At 46.3% G+C, this 27,816-nt stretch overlaps 1 protein-coding gene across 5 annotated transcripts in view; it reads right to left on the bottom strand.

The window, feature by feature from the left end:
* IGDCC4 (immunoglobulin superfamily DCC subclass member 4) overlaps nt 1-14,222 on the bottom strand; it is a 179,833-nt gene extending 165,611 nt beyond the window's left edge. The window contains exons 1-2 of one of the 5 annotated variants that reach the window (XM_039490080.1): nt 14,133-14,222; nt 13,470-13,638 (exon numbers count right to left, since the gene is read on the bottom strand). In XM_039490080.1, the coding sequence (XP_039346014.1) occupies nt 13,470-13,536 (67 nt within the window). In that variant the 5' untranslated portion in view covers nt 13,537-13,638; nt 14,133-14,222. Of the gene's footprint in view, nt 1-13,469; nt 13,900-14,132 lie in introns of those variants that run through there. The other 4 variants (XM_039490083.1, XM_039490082.1, XM_039490079.1 and 1 more) reach the window with 4 other exon arrangements.
* Between the last annotated feature and the right edge of the window lie 13,594 nt (nt 14,223-27,816).

Genomic DNA, 27,816 nt, shown 5'->3' with positions numbered 1-27,816 from the left:
AGAAAACCTTCAAAGCACAAAACAAATGGGAACTGGCCCATTTCTTCCCATGGGTTGTTCACGCTGAAGCCCAATCAAGCTGCTTTAAATGCCAGCATCGTTAACCGTTCTGGGGTTCCCGATGCATAATTTGAGTCTAATGTGGCACATAGGATACCCTTATTTTGTAACCCCTGGTTCTCTTTCTGCTCCCTCCTTGCTCTTTGCTGCTCTCACTGCATCATGTCTAGAACCAGGTCCTGATCTTGCAATTACATCTGGGCAGGGATCCATGCATAAACCAAATGAAGTCAATAGGGCACCATGCAAGTGTAAATGGTCCACCCATGTGGATCATATGGCAAGATCAGTACCTTACTCTGCAAGCTCCTCTGGACAGGGACCAAGTCTCATTTGTACCTAGAGCCCAAACAGTTAATATTTCCATAAATCAGAACTAATGGCTGCTGCTGGCTCCAGCATGCATCTTGATGGCAGGAGAAATTTTATTTAGTTTTAACAACTTCTGGCCATTTTGAATAACTGCTTTTCTTTTAAAAAGAAAAGGAAATTGACTATTTCCCACCCACGCCATCTCTCTCACGTTAAGGCCTGCAAAGCCTTGCAAAGTCTCACTGACTTTATCCCACTTTTACTACTGTTGAGCGGGATTAGTGTTAATTGAGCTCACCTCACATTAGCCGAGGATTATTCATTAGTCACCAGCCTATAATCACTTGCGTTTTCCAACACAGCCCGTACATGTATCACTCAGATAGCTCAGTTAATCCAAGTCACATTTTTTTAATGAAATCTACAAGAAACACATACAACCACTTCCCCCCACTCCTCCAAAATACCCAATTAGTTCAGCTTAGGAAACGCTATAAAAATTAATATTGTGAAATTTCCAGCCTAACAAGTTTCTGGTGAGAATATTCCCTCCTAGGGCAATGTACTTTTTTTAAATCACAACCAACCACCACCCGGGGAGTGGCAGGGTTCACGGGATCCAGAGAGCCCCATTAGCCCATTCTGTGGCACCTGGATTAAGAATTAGGCCCAGCTGGGCAGAACCAGGCTGGGTGGTTCCTATAAAGGAAGGACTGCAGGGTTAATAGGGAGGGACTGAGAGAGGTGAGCTGCAGCAGGGAGCTTATCCCCCGGGGACTTGCCCTGAAGGGAGAGGGCAGCAGGGGTGGAGAGGTTCCAGGCAGATGCCAGAGAGTCTAGAAGTCGCACTGAGAAAGCTTCTATGTTCAGCTTTCTGCAGCTATGTGGGTACCTGAACTCTGGCTCCCAAACATCTGCAACAGTCTGGATTTCCCCAGTGCTAAGTGTCACCCAACAATCCCTATGGTGTTTTTCTGCATTGGTGCATCTAGATGCTGTGGCATAGACAAGGGTAAAAAGGCTTCTCTAGCATCAGGACACTAGTAAGGAGACCTACATTTTTTCTGGATTTTAGCTCCCACTGTTGCTAGCACTTGTGCAGAAAACTGCTCACGATGTTACGGAGTATAAACCCACTCAGGTTGCTAGCCCCTGCTGAAGCCTGCCATGCCTACACTACTATTGTTACCCATGCTAGTTAGATTGCAGCTGGCGTGGGGATGTCTCTCTTTGCTACAATCATCTCTTCATGTGCACTATAGACATCCTGTTAACAGCTAGCTGTGCAATGCTGTTACAGCTTAGAAGGCGGCTTCTTGGCTTTCTTAAGTATGGGGAAGGTGCAGAAAGCTGAATGAATACACACACAGCCAAGAGTCTCTCTCAGTCACTGCATATGGGAAATCAGAACTATGCCATGGCAATGTCTCCACCTGCTGGCTGAAAGGAGCTTTACCAAAGTGCCTTGACTGGTACAGAAAGAACAGAGAGTAAAAGGAATAATTTGACAGCTCACACTGCTGCTGAAGTGTTATTGAAAGCCTTTCACACTACACTGAACTCTCTCTCTGCTAATGCAAAAAATTCTGGCAGCAACAACAAACACTAACTAAATTGGAAGCTATTCTGTGCTGGCAGCTGGAAGCAACCTCCACCTACCTTTGTTTTGTGCATGTACAAAAAACCCAATGACAACACTGGAGACAACATTCCTAACCTGGTTTCCAACTAGTAATATTTGAAAGGGCACGAGAAAAAAAAGTGTGCTCCTGTGGGCCACTGATTAATGGATCAACATTTGACATTCTGGACCAAAAGTCTCTCTCCTCAGCAAAATGTTCCTTGTGCATTATTTAGAGATAAGAAAGTACAGCACAGAGAGGAAGAAATAAATTGGATTTATTGTGATCTAGGAAAAAAGGGGCTAAATAATTTAGATCAATATTTTGTGTTCTCCGACAAAAGCTGCAATCAATAAACAACTAGTTAGCAACCCCAAGAAAAAAAATCAAACCAGAGTTCCAAGACGCTTACTTTTCAATCACAATCATTGTCAATGGCAGTAATTTACATGGCTAATACCGGAACCTGAAGCCTTCTCACACTGTTAGATATCTCTTATGGCATGAAGAAGGCTCCACCATTGCTGTCTATCCCGGGCTGCTCTTTGATGTCCCCTCTGTTGTTAAGTCCCATAAGTTTTCCCACTCTGAGTAGTGTTCGGAGGAATTCATTCAATCAGCCCCTTTTACATGTTCTTCCAATTGCCCAGTGGCTCACCTGCCAAGGCAGATGGTCTGGCTTCAGTCTTCACGCAGGTCCCAAATATTTCCATCTTTTCTGGATAACATGAGAGATGAGGGGTTGTTGAACTCTCTGCCAAATCTCAGCATTTGTTATAAGCTCATTCCATTTAAGAGCTAGAATTTTTCTACAGCATTTAGACATCTATCTTTCCCTTTGGTGGACTTCCAGCTCTCTCAGCCAAACATTAAAATGCAAATACAATTGGCGTTGAAGATTTGAAATTTAGTCTTTAAACTTCAGATTTTTCAATGACCAAATCTTGTTGAAGCTGATGAATGCAGATCCTTGCAATTTGTGACATCATTTCCTTCTGAACATCCCCAATGGTTTGCACGTTACTGCCAAGGTACGTACATTGGCTCATTTCTTGTATTCCTTTGCCTTCTAAAGTAATGCTGAGCTGGGGTGTAAATTAGATTTGCTTTTTCAAAACTGCTTATTGATCCCGTGTTTTTTTGCAAAGTGGACAGTCTTTCAGTCTTTACTTGTATGCTGGTTGAGTGGTCACTTACAAGAGCAGCGTTAACAGCAAAACCTAGACCTTCTAGCATACTGTTGTCGTGCCGTGCAATGCCTGTTTTGTACCCGTCTACCCTTATTCTCATAGCGAAGTCCACAGTGATGCCAAACAGGAGAGGTGAAAGAATGCATCCTCGTTTGACACCAGTGTCTATGTTTGAACCATTCACTCAAGCCTGCATTTACTTTAACTGGGCAAACTTCAACTTGATATAAGGTCTTTTGGTGGCATGCCATAGCACGTCAAGATGGTCCAGAATGAATTGCAAAGGGAGCTGTGAAATGCTTTCTTGAAATCTATGAAGTTTAAGTGCTTTTTGCCATTCAATGATTATTCTTAGTGTGAAAATGTGGCTAACACATGATCTTGTGGATTGAAATCCAGCCTGCTCTTCCTTTAGATTCACCACAACCATTTCCTTTATTCAACTTAAGATGCTACTGCAGCATGATAGGAATGTACCACCTCACCAGCTGTTGCAGTCACTTGTGTCATCTTTCCTTGGTATTTTGACTATAATCCCAGTTTTCCATTGTTCTGGAGGCTTTTCCTCATCCTAGGTCTCATCAACTTGAGCTTTCAGCATTTCCCCACTCACTTAGTCTTCACCAGCAGCTTTCTCAAGTTTTAATATTTTTATTGATTTCTTTGTCAAAGTCAAGAGTTTCTTTGGGCACCGGTCTCTTTAGCACCTCTTGAAAGGACTCTGCCCATCGCTCTCTTTTATCTTTTTCTGTTGTTAAAGTATTTCCTTGTTTACATCATCCTGAGGGCCTGAGGGATAAACTTGTCAAGCAGGACCTTGTTGAGCTGATAAAAGTGTTTTCCTATCACTGCCCAACAGCCTACATTATGTTTACAAAATCATTCTTGAGAAGGGAGATTGTAACTATTTTTTTGGTCAACGTGGACGAGAGACTTGCCGTCAGTATTTGATCAGATGCTGGATTTCTTTTGTCCCATTGATCTGCAATGCACGTATCGCAGAAAGGTACTGACTAAGCAATAATGCATGCTGCCCATGCAAGTATGTAAATAAGCCTATGCGATGTATTTGCTGATTACTAGCAAATGGTTGCTCTCTAGTGACACCATGCCTTGCACTAGTAGCACGGCCAATGGGCATCTGTAACAACACAACTTCCTGTGTCTCAACAGGAGTGAACAACAGACGACAGTTGCAAAATGCTCTACAAAACATTGTAAGGGAATAATACTGGACAATCAAAAAAAATGGGGCCTCAGCACAAAGGCATTTGGCTTCCTGCAACCCAGGCCCCATGACACAGCTGTGAACATGCGCGGACCAGCCCCCGACAACCCATACGCAAGCCTCATCTCCTGCAGCGACCCCCAACCTTCCAGCTAAATCTGTCTCTCCAAGCCTCCGCAGAACTGCTCACACCTCCAACGCCTGGTTCACTCTGCCTGCTCCCCCACATGTCCATTCCCTCCTAAGGCTCCATCTCTCCTCCGACGCCCAGCATGCTTTCCCAAAGCTTTGCCAGGAGCAGAGCTAGCACGCGTGACTGGAAACCAAGGTAGCTAATGGAACTAACACAGATCAACTGGGTGACTTGGATTAGGAGAACAATTCTGCATTGTGTTTTTGAAGTGGCTGTAATGTTAGCAGAATATGGAGTGAAACTCTGGGTTGGTTTCTTTGGGTTTGTCAAACGTGAGAACAATAAAAGGGCAGAGAGTTCCAAAAAGAGGACTTTTTACTCCTTCCTCTGTTAAAGCCAGGACATATTTTAGTTTTAAAAAATGTCATGGAAAATTCAATTACCCTCTGGCAACTCAGTGTGCCCCATCTGGAGATCTGATCCAGCCACCAGGGTGTCATGCATAGGGATTTTAGTCCCGATTTAAGTGCAAATCTCAAGGCAGCTTTAAACTGTGGAGTCACCACTGATACGCCCATGACAGATGGATAACCGAAGCCCTTGTAGGCAATCGAAGAATTTGGCCCAAAATATTTAATAGATTCAGAGGAGACAGCATGAGAAATCCACTGCGTCAGACCTATCTGGTCACACCAATTAACTTAATTGGCTATTGATTGTTTATTTAAAGATTCGCAAGGAGGCAAAAATCCCCGAGTACAGAAAGTAAAACACAAGACAGTTTGTCGCCTTCACATCCTCCCAGCAGTGGCAGTGAATGTCAGGAGACAACCCTGGTGGCAGAAGAATCCTGTTCTCAGGCCCTGTTCCTTCCTCATCTATTCGACAACTCATTTTCGAAACGTGATTGCTGCTTTTAACTCATGAAGAGTTCCCGGGATCTTTCCCCATGGGCTGATCCATTTTAACCTGCTCAAGTCTCGGATTGTAAAATTAAAATGGGGCCAAATCATTGCAACTCCACAGGAACAAAATCACAGCAGACCTGGGGCGGGTAGAGGGGGTCGGAGAGGGGGAGCACTGCCAATCCTCACATCCAGTGCAGAGGGTGAAGCTAGGGGAAAGGTGTACTCCACCGTACTCCACTTCTCCCACCCTCTGGGGTGAGGGAGCTCACGAGGGAACCCACAGGAGCACAGCTCTATCACAGCCATGCTGCCACGGTCTGAGGGCTAGTCTACACTTACCGCGGGTCGGCGGTATTCACGTAGTTAGTGTAGACCAGGCCATAGTGTTTAAGGCCAGAAGGGACTGGGGGAGTGGCAGGAAGCAGTGTGGGGCACAGGTCCCCCGGGGTAGCCTCCTGCCGAATTTGCTGCATCCACAGATTCCACGAGTCAAACCCCTGCCAGGTTCTACGCTGGAACAAACTTTGCTCCCCCTCACTCCCGAGACTAAGTGTTTAGCAAACGTGCAGCACCACCAGCACTGACGCAGGAGGGACATGTCTCTTAAATATTAACAACCCTCAGACGATGAATCTGTGTCACTGAAATTAAAAAAAATAAATAAACCAATAAGTACAAGACAGACCAGGAGCTTCAATACCTAGGTTACATTTAAAGAGACAGAGCCAGGTAACGTGGGCCCAAAATGCAGATCTTGATTTTTTTTTTTTAAATGTACCTAATGTTAAAATCACGCCCTATGCTGGGCAATGGGGTAAATCACTCCCTCCCCATGATGGGCACTGGGTCATGTTAAGCACCCACGATGATGGGCAATGAGGTACTCAGCCTGCAATCCTTCGCACTCTTTGAGCAGTGCTGGACTTTTGACATAAAGCAGATCCATAGTGGATCAATGGGGTTGCCCGGATGTGACAGCAGGGCAGGCTTTGGCCCAGAAACAGAGAGAAGCCCACACACAGAAATAAAAAGTTCATAGGAGCATCTGTAAATTAGGAACATCACCCATCCACCAACTGCAGGCAAAGGGCCTTGACTCTGAGATCTGCAAACGACGGAGCAGGAGGTACAGGGAAAAAACAAGCATCCAGGAGGTGGTGGTGTGTGGAAGATTCCCCCCTCTCTGCTCGGGACCATGTCTTGTCATGCAGATTTGCTATCTACCCACACACAATCAGCAAGTTAAGCCCTGCAGGGAATGTCACTTCTCAGTAGCTGCCACTCTAGCAGATTTTTACCTTTTGCTTAATGTAAACACTGATTAGCTCTTCCCCGGAATGTTAAGCTTTTGTTTCTCTCTAGAAGCCAACAGAACTTGACAGGGTTTGGTTTCAGCAACCCTGCACGGTAAATGCTGCTGAGGTCTCCTTCCCGGCACCAGGAAGCCGTGCACAGAGTGATGTTTAGCATCCCTAGGAGCTGCAGAGAGCGTCCGGATGCGCCCGACTCATAAAGCTGATCAGAGATATGATCGCTCTGGATATTATAGAGGGATGAGGGCAAAGTCAGTATTACCACACTGTGGAGCTGAGTACCAAGAATCAATTACCCCACCAAGAGGACTAGACAAAGGGTCAATCCTGCAAGTTACCTCCACCGTCCACCACCAGAATGAGGCCTAAATTCTCATTGTCCATCTGAAACTAACATTACCATTCCTTGCCACTTTTCTGGCTCTCCTCCCACAATGATCCACATGGGACAAGCATGCTACACAAACCACTATTTGCTGCTTTTCTACTCAAGCGTATCATGGTAGAGGGTAGGAGGAGGAAAGCAAATCAGAGGAAAATGAGACTTTTTTTTTTTTGAAAGAATAAAGAAGAGGTTGAAAGGCTGTACTGCCTAAATGGCAATGGGCATCACCACTGTTTAAAAACATAAACCAGCTGTAGGTTAATAAATCAGAAATCAACGTATTTGGGGTTACTGAAGCATGGGAATCGAATAAACGCTATAAAGCTACTTTGTGTGGAGAACTCCGTCATCCTTTCCCGGCACCTTACAACGTTCCCTGCCAGATAGATAAATATCAGTAGTATCCTCCCTTTACAAAATGGAGAAACTGAGGTAGAGCGGTTGAGTGGCCTGCCCAGACCCAAGAAGGTCAACGTCAGAGCTCAGGGATTCCTGGCTTCCAGTCCTGTGTTCAGACCATGTTCTCCCTATAAGGAAATGGAAAGCACACTAGCGAGAAGGCCATTTGATGCAAATGCTGGTATCACAATAAAACAATGCTTTGGGGTTATTGTTTTTTAAGCATAAAACAAGAGTAAAATAAAACAAATTATAGACACCAGGCCAAGTCCCTCTCCTGAAGATAACAGAGTTGCATCAGAGTTGAATTTGGTCTAATATGTGCTTGGCAAGCCCTTATAACAAAAAGATTTACCATTTTTCCTTTAGTATTACAGCTGACTGTGAAACAAACATTTGCTTTCTACAGATAACAAAATGACTAAAATGATCATACTGGATTTGTAAATGTTTGGGTTACCCTTCCCCAGTAGGGCTAAGAATCTCTTTCAATTACCCATGCAAAAATCCCCTACCTATAGCCCCTATATATCCCCTATCCATAACACACACAACCCCATGCAAAAGTTTGGGATGGATTCCAACAACAAATTACAATGAGATTAAATATTAATTCCCATCTTAATTATATAACCATGACTAGGCTCAATGGTATCACAGCCATTAAATGCTAGAAGAGTGTGTTGAGTACAGTACTCAGAATGCTAAGTACTTGCACTGGTGCAAATACGGCCGCATTTTGCCCGTGGCTGTGAGCAGCTGTCTTGCTATGGCTGACGGTCACCTACGGGGACAAAGATTCCGCTATTGTACATGAATGCTATAGTGGCAACGGTACCAGGGGGTCACAATCAAACTTTTACACACACACAGGGCAAGCCAGCAGTCTATCTCCATGGTTTTCTAGTGTGCCCATCTCCATGGCATCTGGGTACCAATGTGTTCTTCATCACTGTAGCATTTAAGTGCCACGTAATCATTACTAGATTCTAACCAAACGACCCCCTGGGGGAAAAAAGGAGGTACTGTCCCCATTTCTTTTTATGATGGGCAACTGGGACACGAGGGTAAATTAAGTGACTGGCCCCTGGTCTCAGCAGAAGCTGAGTTGGGAACTGAATACAGGACTCCCGAGTCCCAGTTCAGTGCCCTACCCACTAGACCAAACTTCCAATAACTGGTATCAAAATTCACTGCAAAAAAAATAGGAGAAATGTGGAAAGGGTTGTTCGTTTAAGAGTTTAACTTTTTTTCTTATTGCTTCAGAGTAACAATGGTGGTGGAATAAGAAGGTATAAAAAAAATTAAGAACCTGGTGAGGCAAGCCTCTCTGTATGGAGCTGCAGGGAGAAGCCCCGAAACATTTGATTTCCCCACTCACCTGGTGCAACAGAAAAGAAAGAGAAAATTATGCCAGAAAGATTTTTACTTTAGAGACCTGAGGTTACCTACTGATCTGTCAGAAAGACGGTCTGTCACGACTAGGGTGACCAGATAGCAAGTGTGAAAAATCGGGACGGGGGTGGGGAGTAATAGGAGTCTATATAAGAAAAAGCCCCAAATATCGGGACTGTCCCTATAAAATCGGGACATCTGGTCACCCTAGTCACGACAGCCACAGCACAACTGCAGCAAATTCAAGACCTGCACCTGGAAATGAGCCATGTTTGAAATCAGATTATTGTGTGCATCAGAACATGGCCTCTCACAAGGGCACTGCAGATGCTACAAGGATGTCTCAAACACAATGGAAAACTGAGTCTCTAGGAAGTACAGCTCCCCTCACCCCACCGTGCAAACCAACATTCGCCCACCCCCCAAAAAAGACGGCAGTCGGGTGACGCTGCAATAGTATAGTCATCAGGGCAGGTGAATCTGCATGCAGGTGATGGCCTGCAATGAACAGGCTACCATGGCGAAAGACAAGACATGTGACCTCTGGAACAACAGCAAGACTGACAGTTCTAGGCAAAGGCGCTACGCGTATTCAGCACGCTGCAGGGCTGCGGAGCCAGAAAGAATGCGACAAGAACAAAACAGAGCGAAAGTTAGGTAACAGAGGAAGAAAAACAGTTCAGAAACCACAAAGGAGATTTGACAACAGACACCAATTACATAAACCTAGATGGATTTCATCTGATCATTCAATTGGAAAGCTAGCTCTCTCCCTCCCGCTGCCCAAATGCAAGCTGTGTCCCTTTAGAGAGCCCCATGCGAAGAAAGCAATAAAAACCTTTGGCAGGGCCAAGCAAGAGTCTTTCAAAAAAATCCTTCCTGGCTCTTCAGGGAAAACGGTATCAAATTAGACAGCAGAAAGTTTTGCAAAATGCCGGGCCCAATCCTCAGCGTAGCTTCATTAAAGTCCATAGGGGAGGATTTTCCCATTCCAGTTTCTTCGTAAGTGTCTCATACCCCCGATGCTTGAATTTTGGATTGAAACAAGTGGCCACGGGGTCAAATTCACAACTTTTAAAAAGCATTTCAACCTTTCAGAGAATGAATTTGAGATTAAAGCAATTCAAGACTTTTGTTTTCACAGTAAAGCCCACCTGTTGACCACACACACCTCCCCCACCACCACCAAAACCACCAACTTCACTTCTGAACCTTCCTCCACATTGTGCTGTATATTCCTGCACCAGCGTAAACCAGCAAGTAGCAATAGTACAGCAGAGATAATTTTGTTTCCAGGCATAACAACAAACAGCCAATAATTAAAAACCAAATTTTGACTATTCTCTTTACACTAATTTCAAAAACTGCGCAAGCCGCCATTACAAATCCTAGAGAAGGAATTCCAGATTTCTTCATCCGATGAAGTGGGTATTCACCCACGAAAGCTCATGCTCCAATACGTCTGTTATAAGGTGCCACAGGACTCTTTGCTGCTTTTACAGATTTCTTCTTGAATCTTGTTTGAAAACTAAAGTTTCAACCCTTTAAAATCATTATTATTGATTATAATAAGTATTGCAGTGGTACCAAAAGGCTCCACCCACTGTGCTGTTTGTTCAACATAAGAACGGCCAAACTGGGTCAGACCAAAGGTCCATCTAGCCCAGTATCCTGTCTTCCAACAGTGGCCAATCCCAGGTGCTTCAGAGAGAATGAACGAAACAGGTAACCATCAAATGATCCATCCCATGTCACCCATTCCCAGCTTCTGGCAGCCGGAACACTGCTCTCCATCACCTGCCTCACCTCTACACTTCTCCTGCTGCCTGCACCTTTCCTGCCAAACACACAAGGAACCTTGGCTCCTGCCCCAAAAATCCTTCAGTTAATACTGAAACAAAAAACTACAATCTTGTACTATGAGCACTATTTGGGGCCACATGCTCCCAACCATCTAAAGACATGCTCCCCTCGGATGACACTGGGCCACTTCCCTGTACCATTGTTCATTTACACACAGAGAAACAGTAATTTTGTGAGCATGCAATTCTGCACCTATATTATGCGATAATCTGGCCCTAAAATAGCATCAGTAAGATTCAGAGTCAACCCAGTTTAGACAACAGGAGCAGTTCACATCTCTCAGGGTTAATACATCCCTGCATCCATCCACTCATATTGAAAAGGGTTATCTTTGCAACTTTAAGGGCTAGATACTTTAATAAATGAAAACTTATACTCTGCTGAACCTGAAACCATCAGAGGACTGAATAAATATATGCAGTGAAACAGGCATGACACTCCTGGTTTAAATCTTCATTCTGTGTGTTTATCTTAAAACAACCTAAGTCTAGTGGACATTTAACGCACATGATATTGCAATATCATGTGCGTTAAGTTGTATCAAACCATGACTTTCTAATCTTTTTCAGAGAAACAGTTAAATGGGCAAGTGTACACACTGGAAGAAGCAATGGATCCAAAGGTCCACAACGTGAACGAACCTTGGTGAAAGCGTCTATGGTTAAACACAGAGAGTCAAGGATTTAGATCCGCACAAACAGGGGAGTGACTGGTATGTTTATTATGGGATTACTTGATTGATCAACTAAATATTTGCCAATATGGTAGAACTAAGAAAACTGCACTGGTAGGCAGTAAGCTAGTGAAGTGAAAAGGAGAGTCGTAGCTTTTTTTAAAAAGGTATAAAGAGGCACCTGGGCCTGACTGGAAGATACTGGGAGCAAGATTTCATGCTCACCAAGAGGTTCCCATTTGAAGAAGGGAGGCTGTTTCCATTAGCTACACAAAGCTTTATGCAGAGCTTCCCCTGCTTGAAAAATCACACCTGGGTGTTTTGCATGCAGAACGCAAAGGCCTTTCAGAGCCCAAGGGGCACATCCACTGTGACCCTGCTAGCCAGGGGCTGGCATTTCAGGCCCAGACTGGTGGCTGCATCAGAAATGCGGATTTGAGTTCTCAAGGCGCTAAGATCCAACCAGCAAGTTCTCCTCCGCTGATAGAAAGTGATCTATGGAGCCAAGGAACAGCCTAATCTCAGAGCCGCCTGAACACTGCTCTCCATTGCCTCCCTCATCCTCCACCTCACCCCTGCACCTCTCCTGCCGCCTTCACCTGCCCCGCCACCACTGCCCTCCCTTCCCCACTCCCCTCAGTGCTGAGCCGGCCGGGAGGGAAATGGCCCCTGTGAGTTAGTCCCCCCCAAATCTGGAGAGGAGAGGCCCGGGCTCCCCAGGTGCATAGGAGCCCAGCGGTAGCAGTGGACCCCTGAAGCCCGCTCAGGCCCGAAGGGTGGGCGAGGACGGCGGTGGGCACAGGCTTGGGGGGGTTGACTGTTCTCCCTGCCTTTGGGGCACGTGGCTCCCCCCACTGCCCAGGCCCATAGACAGAGGGGTTCCCACCCCCCCACATCCTTCCCCAGGCCCCAGCACTGGCCAGAGGGGCAGCTCCCACCCAGGGTGCAGCTGCTGCTCTTCCCCTTGCAATGGCTGGGACAGGCAGCAAAGGCAACAAACCCCCCAAGCTCCAGGAGAGAATCCGGGGGGGCAGCAGCGCCCCGGGGCAAGGGCCTCTCCCCCCCCCCAGCCTGTGTCCTGGTATCCCGGGGGGGGGAGGGCGCAGGGGCTGCTGCCAGGTGCCCCCCCCCAGGACATCCAGCCTGGGCTCCCCCTCTGCCCTCGCCCCCACACGCCTGGAGGCAGCGCCCCGCCCGGGGAGCACATGGCCCCGAGCGGCCGCTCCCGGAGCCCGGGCTGCGGGCACCGCTCCGAGCTCGCCCGTCCGCCCAGCGCAGCTGTAAACCCGGGGGGGGGGGGGTAAATTAACACACACACACCCCGGTGCACTGAAATTAACTCGGGATCTGCCTGGCCGGGCGCCCCCTTCAAATCCCAGCCCGGCCCCGCCAACTTTCTGCAACGGATTTTGTGTGTTTGTGTATTTGTGTATTTGTGTGTGTGTGTGTGTGTGTGTGTGTGTGTCCCGGCCCCGCGTCTGCGCCACGCTCCAGCCCCGCCGCGAGCCCCGCCGGGCAGCAGGCAGCGGGGGCGAGCCTGAGCCTGGCGAGCCCGGCGGGTTGTTTGCCCCGTGCCCCGCCGGCGGGCGCAGGGGCCAGGCCGCCGGGGCCCCAGGCTCGGGGGCGGCGGCTGCCGGGCTCGCTCCGCCGCTCAGGAATCAACCATCGCAGCGGCTCCCGAGCCGGCCAATGCCCCTGGCAGGGCTCCGGGAGCCGCGCCGGTTCGCGCACCAGCAGCAGCCCAGCGGGACCTGCCGTTCTCCCCGCTCCCCGGCAGCCACACGAGCGTATGGGCAGGGGTGAGGTGCAGGCTCCTATTGCCGAGCGGAGTGGGAGACGGAGCCTCTCCCAGCTCTGCACCAGCCGCCTGGGCTGCTTGCTCAGAGGAGAGGGGCAAGGGGCGAGCCCCTAAATACAGCCCCCAGCACACACCCCCTGCTCCCCCCTTCACACAACACACACGCGCGGACCCCAGCAGCACCCATTACCTTCCACAGCCAGGACACAGAAGGTCAACGAGAAAAAACAGAGACAAAGCAAATCCTCCAGCGCCATGTAAACCCTTCAAATCTCCAGGGGGGGAAAGCAGGGCTCGGTGAATGTCCAGCAGAAGAACATTTAAGAGGGGAGCTGAGTCTCCCTCCACTCCATCGCCATCTTGTGTGAATGTTAAAGACTATGTGAGTTGCTTGCACACACACACATACACACACACACTCAAGTCCCACTTTAGGTGTCCACTAGAGACGCCTGAACCTCTGCCAACAACCCAGCACACACACCCCCCTTTCTGTTTCTCCATGCAGCAGCATGCTGGAAGCGTTGAGGGAAACAGATTGGTCACTCCTTGCTGAAGAGCCCAGCTCTGTGCGCAGGGTTAGCAAACAAGCACCGGAGCATGACAAAAATAAAAAGGCTGGTGGTGGGCTCTGTGTTTCTTTGTGCATGTGGGGAAGAGGAGGGGTCAGCTCTAGCTTGCACACCCTGCCAGCAGCTTTGCAGCAGCTTCTGGGTGACCCAGCAGAGTGCTGTTTAAAAAAAATAAAAATAAAGGACTATTTATTCATTCAACAGGTTGCTAAAAGCTTCAGGGAGTCTAAGACTCTATCCTCCCTTCCCCCAGGAATATGTAGGATTTAAAGGATATTTACATTTCACTCTTAGCCCTTTTCCTCTTCAGAGTGTTTTGCAAACACTAATGGGGAAGTGGCGGGTCAATTTCAGTCCCAGATTGGAATATTTTTGGAGAGGGAAATGGGAACACAGTCAATCTTTTACAAAAAGATTGTCCAAGACCTGCTACCGGGAGGGAGATAGATAAATAAATATTTAAGGGGAAACAAACATTTCCCTGCAAAAACCCAAGCATTGCAGTATTAGGCTAGCACACAAGAATCTCAGAGATTAGAAACAAACTGAGGGGTTGAGCCTCAGCCAAATTGACCCAGATGGATCTGATTGCAGGATAAGGGCCTTCATTTCATTCATTAAGCACATGCCCACTGACTTGAATGGGAACTTAGGGCAGTAAGGACAGAGGGGTAAATTGAGCGAGGACCCCGGCCTTTGGCATATTGGACATAAACAGTGTAATCAAGTAAATTCTATGGTAGATAATTTTGTTAAACAAGATTTTGAACCCAGCGTTTCTCCTCCTGTCACCCCCTAAGCACAGCTGTGTGGCAGGTAAGATCAGTGCTCCAGTTACAAGCTAGATGCCACATCCAGTCATATTTGCCAGTGGGTGTATTCAGCCTATTCTCTTTTTAAGGGTCCCTGTGGGAGCGGAAGGCTTGCTAGGCAGCCGAAGAAGCGCACAGGGTGGCTGGAGCTGTGGGAAGAGGAAGATCTGCCCCCTGTGGAGCCATAGGGCTGAGCTCCATGGGGACAGCTTTTTCTTTAATATGCAAAAGGGTTTTGAGGGTGGGCTGGGAGAGGTGCAGAGCTGGTGGATCCATGACAGCACAGATCCATTTACATCCCCCCCCCCTCACCCACACTCATAGTAATGCGGGGCAGGGGCCAGCAGCAGTCACAGAGTAGCTCTGCTGCTCCACAGGCCAGGATTCCCCCCACACAGCTCTGGCTAGATTTGGACACAAGATCACGCAAATGCGAGAAGCACTGAATATACCTGGTGCAAAAACAAAAATCTAGGGATTATAGTTTGATCAAAATTGGAGCTGCTGGCCTGAACTGGAGCCTCAAATCACCCCTCCCCCCACCTAGATCAAATCCACATCCAACTGGGCCAGTCGTTAACCATGAGCTCCGCATGCCTGGGTGCAGCTTTGGGTTCTGAGTCATTTGTCTCCAGCTCTTTAAATATTGGTGATGTGCAGCCCCCACGTTATAGCTTCCTTTGCTTTTTAAATAAAACGTATTGTGTAACCATCCTTAGCCACTGGCTATGAAAACAGGGGCAGAGCTCATTTGGCTGTTTCTCCAACCCTGCGCAGCAGTGGAAATTATAAAGGGCTCCGGGAGTGCTGAGAGAGGCTGCAAAAACACCCCTGCCTCAGTAGCTTGGCAAATAACAAAACGTTATTTCAGCGCACACTAGTACAAAGCTGTACAGGTGCATTTCTGGCCCAAGAGAGGGATAGCATCCCAGTGACTCCTTTGCCCTCCAGCGGGCTGAACGAGGTCGCTATGTAAACCAGACGGCATTCATCTCCAAGACGGGTAGGAGACGGAGTGCTGTGGGCTAGGAAATAGGGAATAGGTTGGCTAGGGCAGAGAGATGTTTTATCACTGCAGTGTGGAAAGCACAGAGCTCTGACCACGGTGGAAATAAAACCCCTTCATTTACCAAAGAAACCTCTTTAATCCAGAGCTTTCTATTTATTAGCTTGTTCAGTGAACTATGAAAAGAGAAAGGTTGCATGTGGGAAGCAAGTTTCTCATGTTTACTAGTTATGCAATTTTAACTTTGCACTTGGCACTTAGTTACCAACGGACTGCCTGAGCCAACAGTGCAGAGCTATGGCTGGAGAGGTGACCGTGGTTCGCAGGCATGCATCAGAGGTGGGCTGTAAGGTTCTGCTCCGATTCTCACCAATTCTCTGTTGTGTATCTAGAGCTACAGTATATCGTGCTGGACAACAGATTATAATGAGCCCACATTCCTTTGGCTGTTTGACAGCACAGTTTTGGTTAGGCTAAGATTTTCTAAATAGCCTTGAGAGTTGGATCCCTAAATCCCACTGACAATACATGGGAATTGAGGGCCTAACTCCGTCTTCAAAACAGCAACAAGAACTGAAATGGTACAGATGGGATAGGCTTTACGTGCTGAGATTAACGGCACTTTGTGGCTGATTCAGGCAGGTGCATCAATCTCTGCACCTATCCGATAATTCGCACCCAGCAGCAGGAGCAAGGAGTTAGCTGGTGTATTTGGGCTCTACTCCAAACCCACCGAACTACAGGCGGGTGTGCCAGGGCCCGGCCTCGCACCATGGTCTGCATCTAAGTGAAGCTAATGACAGAAAAATGATACCAGAGAAGAGTCCACACAAGACCTGGCTAATGACACCTCATCCACATTGGTCATCAAGATCATGGAGGAAAATCCCCCCACGGAGGTCACCAGGACTAAGCTGAAAGGAGGGCTTTGGCTGAAGACTCTGAAGATTGGTTTGGTTCCTGACTCTGCTTCCTGTGTGACCCTAGGTGAATCATTTCATCGCTCTGTGCCTCAATTTCCCATTTTGTAAAATGGAAATCAGAATTAAGGCTACATTGTCGATTCAACTACGTTTTCCACAGAAAGGGTCTGTTCTTTGCAGAACATTTTGACTTTTCATTAAAAAGATATTTCGGTGTTTGTTGTTTCAACTAAAAATAAAATTTTCCATAAAAAAAAAACCCTCCATTTTTCAACCAGCTTTAATAAAATAATATTTCTTTTTCCTTCCATTTGCCTCCCCTGTCTATTCAATTGTAAACAATCTGAGGCAGGGTCTGTCTCCTACTCTATCTCTGTACAGTGCCTCGCATTGTGGGGACCCTACACACTAGTGGTATACAAATAAATACCGCCTGGGTGTAGGGAAGCAGAATTCCAGTGGTGTTTCTGACCTGGAGCATCTTCACCCACAACTGGCCATTTGCTAAGCATAACACCAAGGCCCCTCTAGTGTCAGCATGGACCAGGTGATCTCAGAAGGAGTCACATTAACTTGGACCCAGCTCTGTAGGATTTCTTCAGGCAAAACACCCACTGAAGTACGACCAAGAGGAGCTAGCCCTTACTGACTCCAGGTGAGAAGTTAACCTCAATAGGCCCAGGGATGCCTTACTCCTTTTTAAACAAATTGTTATGGTATTTCCAGACAGAGGAAGCCGGAAGGAAGAACCATTCCTGCTGCGCTTCTCAAGCATCAGATGTTCTCCTCCCCACAAGAAGCAGCTAACAGCAAACTCCAGGAATGCAACTGTGCCAATACAAGGAGCTCCACCTTCCCAGGTGCTGATATTTCTGCTCCAACACTTATTAGAAGCAAGAAGCCACGTTAATTTACGGCAGAGCATCTCAGATGTTTCCAGCAGGAACTTTCTGTTCTCTTCAGCAGGCAGCTTCGTTCAACCTTTCAATATCTGCAGAGCCTCAGGTGTTTTGAGCAGAGAGACACTCTGGATGATAACAGAGCAACAACTGCAGTGGCAGGTGTTTGTAGTTTAGCCTTTTGTTCCCCACGTGGGAGACATTATTGCAGCACTCCAAAAAATCTGCAATAATTCAAGTATCAGAGCAATAAATCTCATACAAGCATCCTGGTTTGCATAAGATCCTGGCTATGGAAAGAGCAGAAGGGAAATCCTGCCACAAGCCTGATGGAATCATAAAAGCTTCTGTAAATTTACCAAGCTCAGCACGGCTCTCGCAGAGGCGGCTAGAAAGCAGCATTTGGGGTTCTGTCCCTTTTAAAGTGTCGTCTCCAATTTTGTGTTGCTGAAGACACAAGAAATGGATGCAGAGCGACAGCCTGTGTTCGAGAGGGGTCGGAACCCAAGCCCTGGATCCAAACACCCCCGAGATGGGTCAGACCCAAAACATTTCTAAGCCTTTAATACTGATCTGCACTTAGTAGGTCTAGTCTATTTCCAACCTATGAACAGTTATTAGCGGTGGCAGTAGAGGCCCTAACTGAAATCAGCAACCAGCTGTGCTATGCACCGAACAAATGCACAGCAGGAAACAGTCCCAAAGAGCTAATAATTTGAAGAGAAAAGACAGACAAGGCAAAACGACTACCCCCATTTCACAGATGAGGAACCGAGGCACAGAGCAACTTATGGCTTGTCTAGATGGACACTACACTGGGAAATGATCTACACTGGGAAATGAGGTCAATACAACTTCATCGCTCAGGGGTGTGAAAAATCCCCACATCCCCAAGCAACACAGGTAAACTGACCTCACCCCGATGTAGATGGTGTTAAGTCGACGGGCACATAGGCACCGTCTTTTTTAGTTGCTGGAGGGTGCTCGACCCCCACTCTGCCCCAGGCTCCATTCCCACTCCACCCCTTCCTGACCCATTCCACACACCCCCAGTGCACCCCGCCCTCACTCCACCTCCTCCCCCCCAGTACCTCTTGCATGCGGTGGAACAGCTGATCACGGTGGGCGGAAAGCACTGGGAGGGAGTGGGAGGAGCTGATTGGTGGGGCCGCCGGTGGGCAGGAGGCGCTGGGGGTTAAGGGGCTGGAAGAGGCACTGATGGAGGCACCCACTGTTTTTTTTTAATGTGGGTGCTCCAGCCCCAGAGCACTCACTGAGTCAGAGCCTATGGATGGGAGAATTCTCCTGTCAAGCTATCGCCTCTTGGGGAGGTGCAGTACCTACGCCAATGACAGAACCTCTCCTGTTGGCATAGGTAGCATCTTCACTGAAACGCTAGAATGGCGCCACTGCAGTGTTTTAAGTGTAGACCCCCCAGTAAAGTTAAGGTGAATTAACTGAAGAAGTATAGTTAAAGCACATCAAACCCCTGTGTGAACGCTCTCATCCAGAAACAAAGTGGCTTTCATTTGCTTTATCTTGAGCCCTTTTGAAGGAGGATTAAGACACTTTACTTCTGAATGAGGGCATCCGCATAGGAGTTTAATGTGGTTTAATGCCACACCTTTTGTTACTTTGTCTCAGGGCTAGTCTACACTACCGCGTTACACCAATGCACCTGTGCCGCGGTAATGTAGCCATGCTGACGGGAGAGCGCTCTCCTGCCGGCGTAATTACTCCACCTCCACAAGATGCAGGAGCTGTGTTGGCAGGAGCATGTCTCCCGCTGGCATATCACGGTGTAGACACCACTTTAAGTCAATATAACTTACGTTGCTCAGGTGGGTGGTTGTTTCACACCCCTGAGTGATGTAACTTACATCAACTTAAGTGGTCGTGTAGACCATCCCTTAGCTTTCCAAATATCCCTGTGTACGCAAGTCCTTAATGACTCCCCAAGGTCACCAAGAAGACAGGTGGCCAAGACAAGACGTGAACGCAGGGCTCTGGAGTCGTCGGCCGGGTCTGCACTACAGAATTAGGTCTCTAAGTCACTGCACATTGACCTATTTGTGCATGTGTCTACGCTCACATTTGTCTCCAGCTGACGTCAGTGCCCCGTTAAGGCAACACAGTAAAACTGCCTCCCCGAATGGTACTGAGCCATGGTCAACCTACTGTGTTTGACGCAGTGCGTGTGTAGGCATGGCATGAGTCTAGCACCTTGCCTACAAAGCTGTTCTTTCCCAAGCATGACAACTTCTCACCAGATTTGCTACATTTCTTCAACCCAAGACAGATCCCCGATGCTCAGTCTTCTGGGAGAATGAGTCCACCTGGGAACGTTACCCCATGGAGAGTGGGGGACAAGGGAAATCATCCTTGCCAAAGTTATTCCAAGCTGGTGGTGACTCGTGGGCTACAGGAAACACTCACAGAATGAAAAGTGTCCGTGCCCTCCTGTTCTGTATGTGTGAACAATGCCAAACGGGGAGCAGCTGCTTACATTTAATAACATGCATTGTGTAAGTGAGCAACACAGTAAGCAATTTGCTCAACAACCCAGGGACATCAGGACAATTCTGTATAACAGAAAAAGAAAAAGAGAGGGGGGAAAAAGCCATTTGATAGCCAGACCCTAAGGGAGTCTCCGTATAATGCACATTCATTTCATTATGCTTGCCCTCATAAATATTTATTACGCATAATACCTCATCATTCTTCCTTGAATGGGTGTTGCATTATTATTATTATATACAGAGAAGGCTTTCCCTGCTCTCCTGGTCCTCAGCCTCCTGCTACGGGCTGTCCCCTTCTGCAGCTGTAAGTCGTGAAGAGAGGATAAATGGGAGTGACATAACAGTATGAAATGCCACCTAGCAGTGGACTTTATGGCTGGACAATTGCAGCCGCATTTTTAGAGGGACTGGGAGGGCGGAGGAGGAAAATACTGCAAATATAGAAGTCCTGTCTTTACAATATGCTCGCTGCATGGTACCTTTCTTTCTGCAAACTAGAGCCCCGAATCTTATACCCCTGCAGCAGATCCAGCCGTAGCACTGAACTGAGGCCATGGCTTTTGGCATGAGTAAGTGTCAGACCTTGACACAGGGCAAAGTATGGCCAAAGAGGATTTTAAATACCAACGTCACACTGAGCTATTTTTATATTAAAAAGGTGAAACCATTCACATTCCATTCTAAAGATAAGGGGATTTATTTCTAAAGTTACACCAAAACAAATAGGATTTAAAACTCTATGCACATAAAATACATGTCCTTTGATTTGACTTATAGCTGCAGCATTTGTTCTGCTACCTGGTATTTTCTAAATGCAATGAATCCTTACTCTCATGAAGCAGCAAAGAATCCTGTGGCACCTTCTAGACTAACAGACGTTTTGCAGCATGAGCTTTCGTGGGTGAATACCCACCATCCAACGAAGTGGGTATTCACCCACAAAAGCTTATGCTGCAAAACGTCTGTTAGTCTAGAAGGTGCCACAGGACTCTTTGCTGCTTTTACAGAACCAGACTAACATGGCTACCTCTCTGATACTTTACTCTCATGAGTTACTCAGTGGGGCTAACGACATGAGTTAGGATTTGGTTCTGCAGCTCCTAACTAGGGTGACCAGTCAGCAAGTGTAAAAAATCAGGACGGGGTGGGGGGTAATAGATGCTTATATATGAAAAAAAAACCAAAATCGGGACTGTCCCTATAAAATCAGGACATCTGGTCACCCTACTGCTAACTTGCCTTATTTTCAATACAAAGAGACACCCCAACTGATTCATTATTTAAGATCTGACAAGACTACTGGAGTGGGCTGGCTGGATTAGGGAAAATTAAATTCACAAAAATGATGCAAGATTTATAGGAACAGCATGTACCGGGTAGCTTTTAGATCAACCTTATCTGTTTCATTTCAATCAGTCTCCTGTACTGTCATATTAGTTCACTGCCTTTTTCTAAACAACAGGTTCACTGCCAATATAACAAAATACCTTTTTACTGGACACATCAGTATATTATGCGGCAGTTGGATAGAATCTTGTAAACAGGCATGATTATGAAAAATAATATTTGCTCAATGTTAAAAAAAATCTGTGTGCTTCCCCTTGGTCCCACTGATGTCTCGATCTGTTAAGTTGTTCAAATTTCATACCTTGCTAAGAAACTTACTAACCAGGACTGGTCTTCAGTGTAAACAACACATGACATCAAGGAGTTCTGCACCATGGGGGCTGCCTTCAGAAATAACAATCATGCTCCTTTGTGCTAGGAAATGTGTTCATGTGCCAAAAATTAAGAACTGTTCCAGTGTTTCATTAGGTGTACAAAGCTGATGGTAAAATGACATGCTTGGGAAAATATGGTTAAACCACTAAAGAGGTTTAGAGTATGTGATCATGTCGCCCTCTAGTGGCTGGCCTCAGAAAATATAACAACTAGCTATCACTGGAGTAACTAACTCCTGTAGCTCAAAGGGCAGAACTTTGTGCTTTCAGTGCTTATGGTCTTGGGTTTGATCCTGCTAATAGACGGGGTGCCTATATATACGCTGTTATAGTCAGACCTTAGTTTGGTATATATACTGGGATGATTTAGTTGGGAATTGGTCCTGCTTTGAGCAGGGGGTTGGACTAGATGACTTCCTGAGGTCCCTTCCAACCCTGATATTCTATGATGATACCTCAGAAGCAAAGTTTGGGCCTGAATGAAAACATTCCTGAACTTTGGAAAAGTTTGGATCTGATCTCTATATATACTGGACCTAGCTACAATCCCAGCTCCCAAAACTCTGCAAGAATTTAGATTTGGAGAGTGATCTGAATTTTGTGCCTGCCTCTCCTGAGATGCATTTAGTTTAGATACAAAATTTCCTCACTTGCTGCATATTTCACAAAGAATTCTAGCCAGTTTGGGTCTATTCCTGCCATGAAAACAGCAGAGACTTCATCCCAGTCTTTCTTATAGCCCTGTCTCTTTGATACAGTTCCACAGATTGGCGCTAGGAAGGACACTAGGGTTCTATAGGTTTTAGTCCCCTTCTAAGTACACAGCTTTTCACAGTAGGGTGACCAGGTGTCCCAGTTTTATAGGGACAGTCCTGATTTTTTGGTCTTTTTCTTATATAGGCTCCTATTACTCCCCCACCCCACCCCTGTCCTGATTTTTCCACACTTGCTGTCTGGTCACCCTATTTCCTAATTGTCACCTTAAAATGACAATTTTGCACTGAAAGCCTTTCACCACATCTTCTGTGCCCTCCTTGTATGATGAAGGGTAATCCCACCTATCTGATTGCTCTACAAACCTAAATAGATTATGTATTTATTTATGGATTACTGACCACAAGCAAGAAAAGCTTTGCCCTATTGTCAGGCCTACAACATTAGGTCTGCTACAAATAATGCATCATTGTTCAGTGTTGGTTTATGGTTTAAGTTCCAATGAGCATCATGGGCCAGCAGACTCAGCAAAGATGAAGGCAACATCGAGTATTAATAAGAGAAATAATATCATTTGATGAAGACCGCTAGCGAAACGTAGCAAAAAACTAAAACATCTCCAGGATTATTTTCATGTAAATCTCTTCATCCAGAGACCTGTTTATCCCTTTAGTTTAGAAGCACACAAATCTATGATTACCCTACCATTTTCCTTTTTCATCTCTCTTTTGCGAGCCAATTTGATTTCATATAAACACTAGTTCACACTAGAGGTCATAACTATGACCAGCAGGCAGGACTCCAGCGCAGCATTAAGAAACGCTTTTGAAACAGATCTAAAAGTTCCACTAGATCTGAGAAATCAGAAACGTCTCAACAGCTTCCCTTTGAACTGTCCAATTAAAATGTCCACAAATAAAGCTATTGTTTTACATCGGCTTCCTCTGCTGGCCAGAGATCATTAAAAGACCATTGCCTCTGACTAGTCCATTATTCCTCCTATGTTAGATTTGCTTAGGGTTTTCAACACAGTTCTTCTTCTTCATTTCCAGACCGAGGTGGGAATAAGAATATCCAAAATGTTTGTAAGGCAAATATCTACAGCTGTAATACTGGGAGACTGTTTCATGCTAAAAGTGAAGTCTATGGGGAATTTACTTTCTATCTATTGAGCTTAAAGGGGTCTCTTCTAACAATGCCTCATGAGGTTTTCTTGGAGACAATTATGGATAGCCCAAAATACTGAACCACAAAGCCGGTTTCTCTTTGGATTAATAAGATTCCCCTGCCCTCTTCGACTGGGTATTGTGTAGAGAGCTAATCAGTACAATAACCTCTCACCTGTAAAGAAAGTCTGTTTCATAGCACACGTACCACAGAGGAATTAGTTGGCTCAGGGAACCTAGTTATATATGCAGAAGCGCTTGGATTGTGGACTAAGTCATTCGTGACCAAAAGTCATGATTATTTGGTGGCCTCTTTGTAGGGGACGTCACCTAGTTACTAGTGTACAGGAGCCCACATCAAACCTAGAACTCAGAACTCTTGCTTGCAGACTCAGAGGAAGCACCAAGGTTGGAACGGTCAACAGAAAATGAATTCCATTCCTAGTCATAGAGCTCAGGATTTGGACAACAGATTAGTGGGAGTGTGTGGAGAAGCTGGAACTACAGCTGTCTATGTTCTGCGGACACAGAGACAGCACTGCTGTCCACCCGGAGCCTCTAATCAAAAGTAAATTGTTCTATAGACACTAGTCCAGCCTCTAATTTGCATGGCTCATAAAGGAAATATCAACAAGAAAGCATGGAAATCCTCATGCACAATACACACATACACAAATGAAATGAAACGAAACAAATGGGAAGAAAGAACAATATCAGCAAACACCTCGGGCAAATACATATTCTGCCTGGGACGTGTTTTAATCAGTGGTGTTGTTCATCCCAAATCTCAAGACCTCCCTAGCCTACAGCCTAGTGCTGGGGTCAGCAACTTTTCTGATGTGCTGTGCCGAGTCTTCATTTATTCATTCTAATTTAAGGTTTCACGTGCCAGTCATACATTTCAACGTTTTTAGAAGGTCTCTTTCTATAAGTCTATAATATATAACTAAACTATTGTTGTATGTAAAGTAAATAAGGTTTTTAAAATGTTTATGAAGCTTCATTTAAAATTAAATTAAAATGCAGAGCCCCCCGGACCAGTGGCCAGGACCCAGGCAGTGAGAGTGCCACTGAAAATCAGCTCGCGTGCCATAGGTTGCCTACCGCTGGCCTAGTGCGTCAAACTGCCCCAGCAGTACTGGCATAAAGCCCTGTTCTGGTCATTTCCTATGTCTAAAAGAACCAGTAAGAACCACCACGTACTTTGTAGTGGTGCCAGCGTGAGCTGAGGAGTGAGGGAGTATTCAGGAGTCATAACACGACAAGAAGCGTAAGCATTAGCTCCCGGAAAGGGATGTCACTCCACCTCACCTACACAGCAGTAAGTTATCCTACCAAGGGGAGAAAAATCTAAACACTGGGGGACATCAGGCAGTGAGTGATTCTGACAAAAGCCATTCATTCATTGGGGAAAATGGTGTAAGAACATCAAATCCCTATGGAAATGTTGCTATAACATTGCTAAGTTCAGGATCTGCCTCGCTCACTGCCTCCTAACGCAGCTACACAAGGCCTTGGCCAGATCTTAGCCACCAGTGCCCGGCCACCAGGGTAGCTGTCCCAGAGCAAATCCATAGTGTAGACAGGGTAAATTGCTATGAGCCACCATTTGCACTGGCATGGCTTACTTTGTTTTCTGGCCCAGTACAAATGGCAGCATTGCCTGTCTGAGCTGGTGGCCGTAACCAGGGCAAGAGCCATTATACACAAGGCTTTAGTTATGGTTTCGTACCATTTCATTTTTATTGGGGCACCTCCTTTGCGGGCCATTTTCAACTCCCACCTGCCCTCCCCCACCAGCTGAGCAGATCCAACACCCAATGAGAAATCTGCATTTCATTAATGTACTCTTTCCCTCTGACACTTACCTCCTGCATGGTGCTAGCTGTACATGACTGGGCCTGGGATTTAATCAGATTAATTAAGCTGCAGTTGTATTAATTTAAATTACAAGTATCTGAGGGCTTATCCAAACCAAGTGATTTATAGCCCACATCAGTCTAATTAATACCACCATCTCTTAAAATAAAAACCTAATAAATTGGTTTATTATATGAATGTAAGATCAATTTATTAGCTTTGGGTCTCTTGTGACCTGGCCAATTTGAGGGAGGTTTTACAGCCCTGCTGGCAAAGGGTCTTTTTTTCTCTCAGTTTTCACCATTTAAAATGTATATTTTAATTGCAGAAGGCGGGAAAATATCTAGCTAGCAAATCACTCCACAAGCCAAGGGGTCGCAGAAGGGTTGCTTCACACACCTTCTATGGTTTCTAGAATTGCAAGGACCCACAGGAGTACAGTCTGTCCAGGTTTCTCCAGTCAGAATGTACACTGGTCCGTGTATTTAATATCAGGCATCCTGTACCACTTATTAGCCAGCAAATGGCTTTGTGAGATTATGGAAAAGAATAGGAGGAAAATTAAAGGCTTTGTGGATATGGAAGACAGGATACTGGGCTAGATAGATCACTGGTGTGACCCAGTACAGCCGTCCTTATGTTCTTAGCTATCTCAATCAAAATTACAGACTTTCCTACTTTATTTTCTGTATTTTCTGCTTTTTCTCTCCAACCCCAGAAACTTTTTCTGAAGGGGGAAGTTTTCAAAAGTGTCTGAGGGTTAGATATTTTGCCTAAATTCACAGTTCATGCTAAATTTCCTGAGCCGTAAGATTGTTTCCCCAGCTTTTTAAAACCTTCTGTAGAGCGAACAGCTTATTTAACATTTTTTTTAAACAGACACATGCTCAACCTCTTTACTCTTTGCTTATAAAATATATTCTTAAATCTTGTAATCTTCCTGGCTGTCCTGTTTTGTTCTTCCAGTAAAGAAAGAGAAAGAAATCTGCACAACATCATGGGGAGAGAACGCTGGGATCTGCAGAATAATGGTATAACAACAATGCTATCCCAGAATCAGAGAGACAGTTATATAGAGCCAGTCCAGAAAATTAACTAATCAGCCAGCAAAGCCAGTTTAATGCCACACACACACTTAAACGTGTTAATTCAGTAATTTTGTAACATGCACTGAACAATTATCTGACTTGGACATTTCTAATGCACCAGCATCTAGTGCCAGACTGAAAGTGCTGCAGAAGAGAGAAATACTAGGAGATAAGTTTCTTCATTAGGAGTTCAAGGTGTCCCCCGCTCCAAAGCCAAACTGATAGGATACACAAGAAAATACCCCTTGGAAACTGTGCGCTGTCCCTGCTGATATGCCAATGTCTGGCTTGTATGTTATTGCACGCTAGGCGGAGAGCTTCCAGACTTTCTCTGCAAAACCCTTGTGACCCAGCCAGCCCCTCAATGCCAACATACCATAACTCTCATCAGACCTGACACACTCATTGCCCCAACTTGCTGTTGTCATAACCCAGGGGTGGCCAAACCGGGGCTCTTTTACATTAAAGTGCGGCTCACGGAGCCCCCCATGACCCTCTCCCCATTCTCCACCTGCCAGGCTGGAGGAGCGACGGGAGTTTGGGGCTTCAGCCCCATGGGGCGCCTCGTGCAGAGGTGAAGGCCCGAGACGCCCCTCCCTGTGGGGCTGAAGCCCAAGCCTCCGCAGGCGCGTCCGGCTCTCGAACTTCTGAAGATTATTGTATGTGGCTTGGAGGGGCAGTAAGTTTGGCCACCCCTGGCATAATCTATAACTAAAAGGTGTTATGTAAGGTGCCATATCAAACTAGCAACACGCTGGCCACTAATATTATTGTGTAACACAGGGAACGGCAAGGACTCCTCATTTTTTTTTTAAAACTGAAGTGTGTGTCTCTAGGTTATCTAGCAGGCTTGTGTGTGCTCTGGACTTTGGAGGCAGCAGGACACGGTAATTGCTGTGAGGGTCCAGCAGAGATGGTTTGGGGGGGGACTCAGGACTGAAAGGGCTGTTGGTGTCGCACTGTAAGGAGGAACCAGGCTGGTGGAGGCCAGGGTGAGGCCATTGTGCCAGGAGCAGGATGCTGGTGGCAGGGCTCGGAGCCAAAGCTGCAGAGCACAAAAGCACCCAGGGCTCCAGCACACACACCCTTACTGGTCTGGGTAAGCATCATCCCCCTCAGCGCATCACAACCCCCAGCGCATCACCCCCCCAAAGCATCACAACCCCCAGCGCCCTTTGTGATTATTACATTGCATAAGTGCACCGCAGAATATATAATCTGGTTTGGTCCAGGTATTATTTTGCATTTGTCTGCTGC

Source organism: Mauremys reevesii, linkage group 10 (genome assembly GCF_016161935.1).
Source record: "Mauremys reevesii isolate NIE-2019 linkage group 10, ASM1616193v1, whole genome shotgun sequence".
Classification (NCBI taxonomy): Eukaryota; Metazoa; Chordata; order Testudines; family Geoemydidae; genus Mauremys; species Mauremys reevesii.
Note: the sequence above shows the minus strand (reverse complement) of the source record. Positions and strands in the feature narration are given on the sequence as shown.